General features: G+C 48.5%; 1 protein-coding gene across 2 annotated transcripts; it reads left to right on the forward strand.

The window, feature by feature from the left end:
• The first annotated feature begins 815 nt into the window (after positions 1-815).
• On the forward strand, positions 816-11,417 carry LOC117658200 (twisted gastrulation protein homolog 1-like). 2 transcript variants are annotated; one of them, XM_060684804.2, is made up of 5 exons: positions 816-1,559; positions 3,729-3,857; positions 4,404-4,497; positions 7,670-7,885; positions 10,445-11,417. In XM_060684804.2, the coding sequence occupies exons 1-5, from the start codon at positions 1,146-1,148 to the stop codon at positions 10,672-10,674; spliced, it is 1,083 nt and encodes a 360-aa protein (XP_060540787.2). In that variant the 5' UTR covers positions 816-1,145; the 3' UTR covers positions 10,675-11,417. The 2 variants fall into 2 exon arrangements, with proteins under 2 accessions (XP_060540787.2, XP_087747820.1); XM_087891694.1 differs by lacking the exon at positions 816-1,559 and adding an exon at positions 1,702-1,789.
• The last annotated feature ends 1,526 nt before the right edge of the window (positions 11,418-12,943 follow it).

Consider the following 12,943-nt stretch of genomic DNA (forward strand, 5'->3'; position numbering starts at 1 on the left):
CACAGCAGGGTTGTCGTTATCCTCTTGTCCAAAGAGCTTAATAGTGAGGTTTCCTGCAAGGGCAAAGTGTGCGTCCTTGTGACTGGGTGACAATTGAGGGGAAGACCAGAAAGGAGGAAGCAGCTGGGAGAAAGAAGAGAGGAAGAGTGGAAGAGAAGGAGGGAGGGAAGGAGGGGAATGGCGAGAAGAAGAAGGTAGGAAGGAAGGAAGGAAAGAGGGAGGGTGAAAGATAAAGCGGAGGAATGAGGGGAAGGAAGAAGAAAAAAGAGGGAGAGAAAGAAAAGGAAGGGAAGAAGGGAGGGAGGGATGGGAACAGGGAGGAGGAGGAGATAGGAATGGAAGAGAGGGAGGGTGGAAGAGAAAGGGAAGGAATGAAAGAAGGAGGGAGGGAGGGAGCAAGGGAAGGAGGGAGGGGAATGGGGAGGAGGAGAAGGTAGGAAGGAAGAAAATAGGGAGTGAAAGATAAGAGGAATGAGAGGAAGGAAGAGAAAAAAGGGAGGGGGGAGAGAAAGAAAAGGTAGGAAAGAAGGGAGGGAGAGGAAAAGGGAGAGGAAGATAGGAAGGAAGGAAAGAGGGAGGGTGGAAGATGAAGAGGAGGAATGAGGGGAAAAAGGAATGAGAAAAAAAGGAGAAAGAAAAGGAAGGAAAGAAGGGAGGGAGGAGAATAGGGAGGAGGAGAAGATAGGAAGGGACGAGAGGGAAGGTGGAAGAGGAAGGGAAGAAAGGAGAGAAAAGAGGGAGGGCGGAAGATGAAGAGGAGGAATGAGGGGAAAAAAGGAATGAGGAGAAAAAGAGAGAAAGAAAAGGAAGGAAAGAAGGGAGGGAGGAGGAGATAGGAAGGGAAGAGAGGGAAGGTGGAAGCGGAAGGGAAGAAAGGAGAGAAAAGGGAGGGTGGAAGATGAAGAGGAGGAATGAGGGGAAAGAAGAGAAAAAAGGGAGAGAAAGAAAAGGAAGGAAAGAAGGGAGGGAGGGGAAAGGGGGGAGAGGAAGACAGGAAGGAAGGAAAGAGGGTGGAAGATGAAGAGGAGGAACGAGGGGAAAGAAGAAGAGAAAAAAGAGAGGGAGAGAAAGAAAAGGAGGGAGGGAGGGGAATAGGGAGGAGGAGAAGATAGGAAGAGGGGGAGGGGGGAAGAGGAAGGGAAGAAATGAAAGGAAGAAGAGAAAAGGAGGAGGGAGGGAGGGAGGAGAGAAAAAAAGGGGGGGGAGAAAGAAAGGAAGAAGGAGGGAGGGGGAAGGAAAGAAGGGGGAGGAAAGGCCCCCAAATCGCGGCTTGCATAAAGAGAAGCCTGGAGGAGCCCCCACCTGCCTGCCCGTCCGCCTGGCTGCCCCGAAGCGATCGTCCGCATTTGGGGCGAGGGGGGGGGGGAAGGAAAGGAGGCCCGATCTCTTGCTCCCCCCCCTACTCCCGACCATCCACCGGCCTGTCCCCTGCCCCACTCCCTTCTCTCCTCCTCCTCCTCCTCCTCCTGGAGGAAAAAAAACCGGGGGGCGATCCATCTTCGCCCTTCCTCCGCCCCCCCCCCCCAAAAGACGGCTGCAGAGTCTCCGCTTTTGCCCAGGTAACTCTTCTTCTTCTTCTTCTTCTTCTTCTTCTTCTTCTTCTTCTTCTTCTTCTTCTTCTTCTTCTTCTTTGGGGCAAAAATCTTCCCTTCCCGAAGGGAGAACCAAAGGGGGGTGGGGGGTGGGAAGTATGGTGGGGGGGGGAGGTGTCTCTGGATCTCATCTGCGCCAACTTTTCCCAGCTCTTTCCAACTGAGACCCCCACCCCCATTTCAGCCAGCTAAATCCAGTACGTAGATTTGGGAAGGGGGGGGGGTCTTTTCCCCAAGGGTCTGATCCGGTTTTCTAGAGGAAGGGGGGGTCTCTCTCTCTCTCTCTTTGTTTCTTTCTCTTTCTCTCTCTCTCTGTCTCTATCAATCTCTTTTTATCCAAATCCGCTCCCCCCCCCCAGGTTTGCAGAATATGGGGCATAATCCCCCCTCCCCCCCACAAGAAAAGAAATCCGGGTTTATAAAGGCCAGGTGTTGGAAAGGAAAGGAGGAGCAGGGGGGGGAGAAAAGAGGAGGGGGAGGGATAGGAAGAGTTAAGGAAACTTTGAAAGAAAGAGAGAAGGTTAGGAAACATGAATCGGGGAAGGAACAACTGGCTGAAATACACATTTTACTGCAGGGTGTATGGCAGAATTACCCTGGTGGTCCTCTTTTACAGTGTTGAAGGATGATGAGGAAGAGAAAGAAAGAAAAAGAAAGAAAGAAAGAAAGAAAGAAAGAAAGAAAGAAAGAAAGAAAGAAAGAAAGAAAGAAAGAAGAAAGAGGAGGGAGAGAGAGGGATAATTGGAAGGAAATGAGGGGAAGGAAGGAAAAGGGAATAAAGTAAAAAGAAAAGGGAGAGGGAGGGAGAAATGAGGGGAAGGAAGAAAAAAAGAAAATGGGAGGGAGGGAGGGAGAAGGAAGGAAGGAATAATCAGAAGGAAGGAAATGAGGGGAAGGAAGGAAAGGGGAAAATGAGGGGAAGGAAGGAAAAGGGAATAAAATAGAAAGAAAAGGAAGGAAGAAAGGAAATGAAAAGGAAGGAAGGAATAATCAGAAGGAAGGAAATGAGGGGAAAGAAGGAAAAGGGAATAAAGTAAAAAGAAAAGGGAGAGGGAGGGATCAGAAGGAAGAAATGAGGGGAAGAAGGAAAAAAATGGGAGGGAGGGAGGGAGAAGGAAGGAATAATCAGAAGGAAGGAAATGAGGGGAAGGAAGGAAGGGGGAAAATGAGGGGAAGGAAGGAAAAGGGAATAAAATAGAAAAGGAAGGAAGGAAATGAAAAGGAAGGAAGGAATAATCAGAAGGAAGGAAATGAGGGGAAGGAAGGAAAAGGGAATAAAGTAAAAAGAAAAGGGAGAGGGAGGGATCAGAAGGAAGAAATGAGGGGAAGAAGGAAAAAAATGGGAGGGAGGGAGGGAGAAGGAAGGAATAATCAGAAGGAAGGAAATGAGGGGAAGGAAGGAAGGGGGAAAATGAGGGGAAGGAAGGAAAAGGGAATAAAATAGAAAAGGAAGGAAGGAAATGAAAAGGAAGGAAGGAATAATCAGAAGGAAGGAAATGAGGGGAAGGAAGGAAAAGGGAATAAAGTAAAAAGAAAAGGGAGAGGGAGGGATCAGAAGGAAGAAATGAGGGGAAGAAGGAAAAAAATGGGAGGGAGGGAGGGAGAAGGAAGGAATAATCAGAAGGAAGGAAATGAGGGGAAGGAAGGAAGGGGAAAAATGAGGGGAAGGAAGGAAAAGGGAATAAAATAGAAAGAAAAGGAAGGAAGGAAGGAAATGAGAAGGAAGGAAGGAAAAGGGAAGAAAGGAGAAAAAGAAGGGAAGGAAGGAAGGAAGTTTAAAAAGCTCCCTTTTTACATCCTATAAATAAAGCATGCTTTTCCAACCTTGCCTACTTTAAGATGTGTAGACTTCAACTCCCAGAATTCCCAGCCAGCATGCATTGTTGGCTGCAGCAGGCATCCTATGCTGGCTGAGGGATTCTGGGAGTTGAAGTCCCCCTGTCTTAAAGTAGGCCAAGTTGCAAAACTCTGCCATAGAGAGGAATCTATCATTCTCTCCCTCTCTCCCTCCCTCCCTCCCTCCATCCCATCCCTATCTATCTATCTATCTATCTATCTATCTATCTATCTATCTATCTATCTATCTATCTATCTATCTATCTATCTATCTATCTATCTATTTTAATTCCCTTCCAGGTACGGCTGGCAGCCATGCGCTGGTGGGTGGTTTTGCTTTTCGTGGCAGCCGCATGGGCTGTGGGTGCCCACGCCAAGGGGTGCAATAAAGCACTTTGTGCAAGTGACGTCAGCAAGTGTTTGCTGCAGGTAAGGCACTGCGACGAGCATGCCGGGAGTCTGATCTGGATGGAAACATTCAGGTTGGAGAAACAAATGAGTCATATTTGCAGGCAGTCCTCGATTTACAACCACAATTGAAACCCAAAATATTTGTCGCCGAGGGAGACAGGTGCTAGGTGAGCTTTGCCTCACTTTATGACTTTTCTTGCCACGTTTGTTAAGTGGATCCCTGCAGGTGTTAAGTTAGTCACGCAAAGCTGGGTTTCCCCCTTGACTTGGCTTGTCGAAAGGTCGCAAAAGGGGATCACGTGACCGTCGTAAATATGAGGCGGTTGTCAAGCCTCCGAATGTATATCGCCCGATGCTGCAACGGTCATAAGGGTGAGCAGCGGTCATTTTTAACCTCGAACGGTCACTATAAACGAACGGTCGTACGTCGAGGACTGCCTGTTACTTCAGTTTTGTGGCTTGGGACACCTCGCTCTGGACGCGAGGGTTGTGTGCGCGCAGACGCCTGAATTCCTTTGTTTGGAATAAAAGACGCCGTTGCCGTAACCAATCTTCTCTCGGCAGGAAATGTGCCAGTGCAAAGCCAACCGTACCCGTTGCTGTCGGCAGTGCGCGTTCTGCCTGGCTAAACTCTGGGAGCCTTGCTGTGATTGTGTAGGTGAGATGACTTGCCCCCTGGATGGGAAAGGGCAAGGGGTGGGATGTGTTGTGGTCCGCCGGCGGCCTGTGGAGCTGGCAGCGGAGTCGGACAGTGAGGAGTCTGGGGAGGAACATGGGCCAGTCCTGGAGTCTGGGGGAGGCTCGGACGAGGGCTCTGCGTCGGAGGCAGAGAGGGGGCCAGGGCCATCTGGGAGTTTTGTGCTGCCTCCGGAGCCTCCAGAGTCTGACGTCAGCGAGGCAGAGGAACAGGGGGAGCCTGTTCCCAGTGGGCGCATGTGCAGAGCCACCAGAAGGGAAGAACAGTTAAGACAAAAGGGGCAACTCAGGAGTAAGGCTTGGAGATGATTGGTCTCTACCATAAGACATAAAGACACGTGAACCTTTGCAGGAAGCAACTTTGTTCGTTCTGGTCGGTTTAAATTCTGAAGCTCCGTTTTGACTCTGTGCTCCGTTTGGCCTTCCAAAGCTAATTGCCAATTAGGTCTCTGGCAGCATTTCAAGGGAGATAAACGCGGGGGCTTATCAGCCTTATCCCGAAGAACTGTGGCAGACTTTCTGTCGGACTCTTTACAAACTATTGATGACTCATTACGGGCTGGGAATGAACAGAATTCACAGCCGTTGAAATAAAAAGAAGGTTTTGGGGACTAATTGTGGGCTTTTTACTGTCTCAGGAAGCCTTGGTCCTGAGACATAATATTATTATTATTATTATTATTATTATTATTATTATTATTATTATTATTATTATTATTATTATTATTATTTTATTTATATACTGCCCTCCTCCCGAAGGACTCGGAGCGGTGTACAGCCAAAATTAAAACATAAATATACAATATCATAGTTAAAATTAATTAAAATCATTAAATAGTTTTGGGCAAATTTTAAAACCAAAAGTTAAAACCCAATTTAAAATCATTCAATTAGACAGCCCCGCCTGTCGGAACAGTAGAGTCTTGAGGGCATAAACGAAAGACCCGAAGATCAGAGATGTTACGAATATCCGGGGGCAATTCATTCCAAAGGGCAGGGGCTCCGACAGAGAAGGCTCTCCTCCTGGGTGTCGCCAGCCGGCATAACTTGGCCGACGGCACCCTGAGGAGTCCCTCTCTGTGGGAGCGAACTGGTCGGTGGGAGGCTGTTGGTGGCAGAAGGCGGTCCCGTAGATATCCTGGTCCTATGCCATGGAGCGCTTTAAAGGTGGAAACCAACACCTTGAATTGCACTCGGAAGACCACTGGGAGCCAGTGCAGCTCGCGCAGGAGAGGTGTTACATGGGCGCAACGAGCTGCGCCCATAATCACCCGCGCGGCCGCATTCCGGACCAGTTGGAGCCTCCGAGTGCTCTTCAAGGGGAGCCCCATGCAGGGGATGCAGGAACCGGGGGGGGGGGTGTCTTCCTACCAGAGGCGGGTTTCATATAATTTTATCACCGGTTCGTTGGGCACAGAAAATGTGAGTGCATGCGCGCGCTTTCCGCACGGCTTAGAAAACGTGGCTAAATAGAATGGCATAGCCGCAGGTCACCACTACCGGTTCTCCTGAACTTAGCCGAACCGGCTGAATACCATCACTGCTTCCTACCCTGTGTCATGCCTGGAAGTCATATTACCTGTGTGCCTTGAGGATCCTGGCCTACCACAATCATACCGTGGGAAGTTGGGAGGGAGTTGGGACCCTGACATCCTGTTTTCTCAAACTTCCAGTCTTCACTTTGACGGGTTTCAATTTTCCAGCTTCCTCAGGTTGAGAAAAATCTATGGGGATTCCTTGCTTTGCGACCGCAGTTGAGCCCGAAATTTCCATCGCTACCCTGTTTCCCCGAAAATAAGACATCCCTTGATAATAAGCCCAATTGGGCTTTTGAGCTCATGCACTAAAATAAGCCCCCCCCTGAAAATAAGCCCTCCCCGAAAAATATTTAAACACATGCGCAGCCAGTCTCCGCCATTTCCTCTGGTTTCCTCCACGCGCCCCGAAATAATAAGACCTCCCCGAAAATAAGGCCAAGCGCTTATTTCAGGATTCAAAAAAAATATAAGACAGGGTCGTATTTTTGGGGAAACACGGTAAGCGAGACACTTGTTTGGTGGGGTTTTGCACCGTTGTACGACCTTCCTTGCCACCGTTGTTAAGCGAATCACTGTGGTTGTTAAGTTAGTTAGCAAAGCGAATCTGACCTCCCCATGGACTTCGCTGGTCAGAAGGTCGCAAAAGGGATCACGTGTCTCTGGGACACTGCGACCGTCATAACTACATGCCAGTTCTCGTGTGTCCGAATTTTGATCGCATGACCTTCGGGATGCTGCAACCGTTGGGAGATCCAATTATAAGTCGTTGTTTTTTTCCAGTCCTGTTGTAACTTCGAATGGCCACTAAGTGAATGATCGTTAAGTCGATCGATCGATCGATCAGAATAGAGCTGGAAGGGACCTTGGAGGTCTTCTAGTCCAACCCCCTGCTCAAGCAGGAGACCCTATACCTGTGATGGCGAACCTATGGCACGTGGAGCCATATCTGTAGGCACACGAGCATTGTCCTCGCTCAGCTCCAGCGCTCATACGTGTGCCGGCCAGCTGATTTTTGGGCCTTCTGGGCCCACCGGAAGTCAGAAAATGGGGAAGGCTGTTTTCGCCCTCCTCAGGCTCCAAGAAAGCCTCTGGAGCCTGGGGAGGGTGTAAAACGGGCCTACCAGCCCACTGGTAACCTTTTTGCTGTTGCATGCCAAAAGTGGGGGGAGTGCGGGGGGATCGCATGTGAATGTGTGGGGGCGGGCATGGGGGGCATTGAATTATGGGTGTGGGCATGTGCGCGCACGCAACCCCATTACCCCCGCTTTTGGCACGCGACGGCAAAAAGGTTAGCCATCGCTGCCCTATACCGTTTCAGACAGGTAGCTATCCAATCTTTTCTTAAAAACCCCCAACTTCTGGTGGCAAGCTGTTCCACTGGTGAATTGTGACTCTTACCATTTGTGACTGCAGGGATTCACTTAAAAAATAGTGGTAAGAACAGTCGTACCATATAGGGCAAAACTCGCTTAACAACTGTCTTGAGTAGCAGTGCAAATTTTGGCCTCAACTGTGGTCGTATGTCGAGGACATACCTGTTACTCAGGTGTCCTTTGTTCTTTGCCGTTTCCTTGTTGTTGTTGTCCCCATCTCAAGGTCTGTGTGATGAACGCATCTTAACCGCTCCTCACCCTGCCCAACGAAGTTCCATGCACGATTTGGTGTCACCGGTACCGTCCCTGTTCCGGGCGCTCCTGGCACTCTCCAACAATCATCCTGCTCTCGGCTGGAGCATCGTGACTCTGCCGCTAGAAGAGGAACTGCGGCAAAACAACCTGGATACTGGACATCTTCTGCTGGGACCACATACAGGTATGCCCAGAGTGAGACGGGCGTACGGAAAAACAAGATTTGGAAGAGATTTTGGAGGTCTTCTTGTCCAACCCCCTGCTCAAGCAGGAGACCCTATACCAGTGTGGGCGAACCTTTTCGGCACCAAGTGCCAAAACGGGAGTGTGCGTATGTGCGTGCCAGGGGGTTGCTCTTCCAGTTTCCGGCATGCGCATCGGACACCTGGTTTTCTGGTGCACATGCGCGCGCGAATACAAGCTGCTCTTTAGGCGTGTGGGAGCGCCGGAAATTGGAAGAGCACCTGCCCGGCATGCGTTGCGAAGATCAGCTGGCCGGTGCGCATGTGCGCACCGGAAACCATAAGAGCATACACGCCAGAAACCGGAAGACCAGGTGGCCAGTGCGCATACGCACATGAAGACCAGCTGGCCAGTATGCAGGAACCCGGAAGAGCTATGGGCAACAGCTCGCATGCCCGGAGAGATGGCTCTGCGTGCCACTTCCACCACACCTGCCATAGGTTCATCATCACAGCCCTTCCAGACAAATGGTTATCCAATCTCTTCTTAAAAGCCTCCAGTGTTGGAGTATTCACAACTTCTAGTGGCACGTTGTCCCACTGGTTAATTGTTCTCACTGTTAGGAAATTTCTCCTTAATTCTTGGTTGCTTTCCTCATTGACTAGTTTCTATTCGTTGCTTCTCGTCTTGCCTTCAGGTATTTTGGAGAATAGGTTCATCCCCTCTTCTTTGGGGCAGCAGCCCCTCAAATTTTGGACAATTACTATCACGTCACCCCTAATCCTTTCATTGAACTAGACATACCCAATTCCTGCTTCGTATGTTTTAGCCTCCAGTCCCTTAATCATCTTTGTTGCTCTTCTCTGCACTCTTTCCAGACTCTCAATATTTTTTTATATGGTGGCGACCAAAACTGGATGCAATATATGTGCATAAAAGTGCATAGAGGTGAATAAAGAGAAACAGAATAATAGAATAGAGGTGAAAAAAAATAATAGAATAACAAGAGTTGCAAGGGACCTTGGAGGTCTTCTAGTCCAACCCCCTGCTCAAACAGAACCCCTATTGCCATTTCAGACAAAGGGTTCTCCGATCTCTTCTTAAAAACCTGCAGTGATGGAGCACCCACAACTTCTGAATTAACCACCGATTAATTGTTCTTTCAAGAAATTTCTCCTTAGTTCTAGGCTGCTTCTCTCCTGGATTAGTTTCCAGCCGTTGTTTCTTGTCCTGCCTTCAGCTGATTTGGAGAATACCGTGTTTCCCCGAAAATAAGACCGGGTCTTATATTAATTTTTGCTCCAAAAGATGCATTAGGGCTTATTTTCCTGTTAGGTCTTATTTTGGGGGAAATACAGTACCAAATGCACCCATCTGGCTGACAATCTTCACTGGGGCTTATTTTCGGGGTAGGGCTTATATTACGAACATCCTGAAAAATCATGCTATGACTTATTTTCCGGTTGGGTCTTATTTTCGGGGAAACAGGATAGATGGATCCCCTCTTCTTTGGGGCAGCCTCCCAAATATTGGAAGACTGCTATCATGTCATCATTAGTCCTTCTTTTCCTTAAAAAAGACCAGTGGTGAAATGTAAAATTTGTTACTACCGGTTCTGTGGGCGTGGCTTGGTGGGGGGGGGGGAGAAATATGACTGAGTGGGGTAATATGACTGAGTGGGTGTGGCCAACTTTTTTTTTTTAACTTTTAAAAGCATTTTTTTCTACAACCTCATTGGCTGAAGAGGTTGTAAAAAAATGCTTTTAAAAGCCTCTGACGATCCCAGCTGACTTGCCTGATCGGCAGAGGCTTTTTTTTTTTTTAAAGCCTCTGATGATCCCAGCTGACTTGCCTGATCGGCAGAGGCTTTTTTTCCTTTTAAGAACATTTTTTCTATAACCTCTTCGGCCGAAGAGGTTGTAGAAAAAAATGCTTTTAAAAGCCTCTGACGATCCCAGCTGAGCCACGCGATCATCAGAGGCTTTTTTTTTTTTTACTTTTAAAAGCATTTTTTCGGCCAAAGAGGTTGTAGAAAAAATGCTTTTAAAAATAAAAAAAAAGCCTCTTGATGATTGCGCGGCTCAGCTGGACAATGAGGGGGGGGCAAGGATTTTTGCTACCGGTTCTCCGAACCACCCGCCTCCATCGCTACCGGATCGGGTGATCCGGTCTGAACCGGGAGCATTTTACCCCTGAACTAGACCTATCCAATTCCTGCAACCGTTCTTTATATGTTTTAGCCTCCAGTCCCCTAATCATCTTTGTTGCTCTTCTCTGCGCTCTTTCCAGAGTCTCAACGTTTCTTTTTCTTTTTTTAATATCGTGGTGACCAAAACTAAGGAGAAATTTCCTGACAGGGAGAACAATTAATCACTGGAACGGCTTGCCTGCAGAAATTGTGGGTGCTCCAACACTGGAGGTTTTTGAAGAAGAAATTGAAATTTTGTTTGAAATGGTATACACGGTCTCCTGAATGAGCAGGGGGTTGGACTAGAAGACCTCTGAGGTTCCTTCCAACTCTTGAGATCCATTTATCAACCTTTCTTCTTCTCGTTGGCAGACTTGGTGCTCCCGGATCCCGACACCGCCAAGGGCCCGAATGCGACGGCGCCAGCTTGCCAGTCCATTTACTTCAACGACTGCCTGTCCATGAGCCGGTGCCGCGCAGCCTGCCAGTCGGTGGGCGCCTGGCGTTACCGCTGGTTTCACAGCGCCTGCTGCCAATGCCTGGGGCCGGATTGCCAGGGCTACGGAGGTGCCCACGCCAATTGCTCCAACTGCCAGGACTGAGTTGGGGTTGCTTTCTCCTTCCTCGCCTCGCAGAGCGTCGCCTCGCCTGCACTTTTCTGCGCAGCCTTCCCCCCCTTGCAAACCGCACGCGGCCATTACAGGTAGTCCTCGACTTACGACCGCAAGGGAGCCCCACATTTCCATTGTTAAGCGAGGCATTCTTGCCCCCCCCATTGTTAAGTGACTCGCCACAGTAGATAAGTTAGTAACATGGTCATTAAGTGAATTTGGCATCCCCCTTGACTTTTCTTGTCAGAAGGTCGCAAAAGGGGATCCCATGATCTTGGGACACAGCCAGGGTCGTAAGTATGAATTTGCTGCCAAGCATCGGAATTTTGATCCTAGGATCATGGGGTTGTTACAAAGGTCGTAAGTGTGAAACGCTGCCGTTAAGTCACTTTTTTCAGTGCTGTTGTGACTTCAAACGGTCCCTAAACGAACTCCTGTAAGTCGAGGACTTCGCTGTATTGCTTCCTGCTTCAGCCTGCTTTCCAAACCCAGATATTTTCAGCAGCGAGAACAAGTTTAGGGGGGGCACCGAAGACCCCTGCCCAGCCCAGTCTTTCCCTCTGCAGCTGGGGGTCCATCTGTCCTGGGACCTCACTTTGGACATTTTTCCTTCCTTACCCCCCCCCCACCTTAGTTTTGCTGACATCAGCCCCGTGCACGAATCCTCAAATCCATTCTTTTAAAGATAAAATATCTTTGTAGTATTTTGTAGAAATAAAAATAATGGGGGAAAACAGAGTTGTCTGAAAGTATCGGAGGCACAAAGTCTGCAGGCAAATTTCTGGTTCCAACTAGCCCACAGGTCAATCGGAGTTTGTTTGGGACATTGTATATCGCGTTTTCTGGGCTTAGCGAGTTGTGTGAACCTGACCCACTTGCTAGTCATCGGAGTTAACCCGTTAAAAGGAGCTTATGGAGCAGAGATGCTCACGGGGGATGGGATGGAGGGTGCCATCTTGACTTTTTTGACTTTGCCAAACGGCGCTCGCTGCTAATGGAGGAACAGGAGACAATGACTGAAAGTTAGTAAGTAAGTGTACGTGTTGTATGGATGTGTATGCCCACAAATCGTTTTCTCTGGATTCATTCTAACAATGGCTGCAGAAACACCGACCTCTAGATTAAGAGTCTCCAAATTTGGCAACTTTTAAGACTGTTGGACTTCAATTCCCAGAATTCCTCAGTCAGTTGTGTTGAGGAACTTTTAAAATAGGTGGACTTCAATTCCCAGAATTCCTAAGCCAGTCCTGCTGAGGAACTTTTAAGACGGGTGGACTTCAGTTCCCAGAATTCCTCAGGCAGCTATACTGAGGAACCTTAAGACGGGTGGACTTCAGTTCCCAGAATTCCTCAGCCAGTCATGCTTTAAGATACATGGACTTCAATTCCCAGAATTCCTCAGGCAGCCATGCTGAGGAACCTTAAGTTGGGTGGACTTCAATTCCCAGAATTCCTCAGCCAGTCATGCTTTAAGGCAGATGGACTTCAATTCCCAGAGTTCCTCGGCCAGTCATGCTGAGGAACCTTAAGACGGTGGACTTCAATTCACAAAATTCCTCAGCCAGTCATGCTTTAAGATACATGGACTTCCCAGAATTCCTCAGGCAGCTATGCTGAGGTACTTTAAGATGGGTGGACTTTAATTCCCAGAATTCCTCAGGCAGCTATGCTGAGGAACCTTAAGTTGGGTGGACTTCAATTCCCAGAATTCCTCAGCCAGTCATGCTTTAAGGCAGATGGACTTCAATTCCCAGAGTTCCTCGGCCAGTCATGCTGAGGAACCTTAAGACGGTGGACTTCAATTCACAAAATTCCTCAGCCAGTCATGCTTTAAGATACATGGACTTCAATTCCCAGAATTCCTCAGGCAGCTATGCTGAGGTACTTTAAGATGGGTGGACTTTAATTCCCAGAATTCCTCAGGCAGCTATGCTGAGGAACTTTAAGATGGGTGGACTTCAATTCCCAGAGTTCCTCAGGCAGTCATGCTGGCTGGGGAATTCTGGGAGTTGAAATCCATCCGTCAAAGTGGCTAAGTTTGGAGAGCTCTGCTCTAGAGATCAATATATGTGGACTTCAACTCCCAGAATTCCCCAGCCAGTCTGCCCATTCTGGTCCTAAGTTGAGATGGTCACAAAACGCGTCATCCATGTGACTGAGCCAATTTTATGTCCTTTTTGCAGTGGTCATTAAGTGAATGCCACAATCATCAAACAATCTCATTGTTCACTCTGGAGCGTTTTACCCCAAACCGGAAATA

This window comes from Pantherophis guttatus, chromosome 4, assembly GCF_059756535.1.
Source record: "Pantherophis guttatus breed Tessera chromosome 4, ASM5975653v1, whole genome shotgun sequence".
Lineage (NCBI taxonomy): Eukaryota > Metazoa > Chordata > Lepidosauria > Squamata > Colubridae > Pantherophis > Pantherophis guttatus.

Excerpts from the sequence above, each read along its gene's own strand:
- LOC117658200 (XM_060684804.2), top strand. The coding sequence starts at position 1,146 with ATGAAAGGAAGAAGAGAAAAGGAGGAGGGAGGGAGGGAGGAGAGAAAA. Across the intron at positions 1,560-3,728 it reads GAGTCTCCGCTTTTGCCCAG|GTACGGCTGGCAGCCATGCG; the intron begins GTAACTCTTCTT and ends ATTCCCTTCCAG. Across the intron at positions 3,858-4,403 it reads TCAGCAAGTGTTTGCTGCAG|GAAATGTGCCAGTGCAAAGC; the intron begins GTAAGGCACTGC and ends TTCTCTCGGCAG.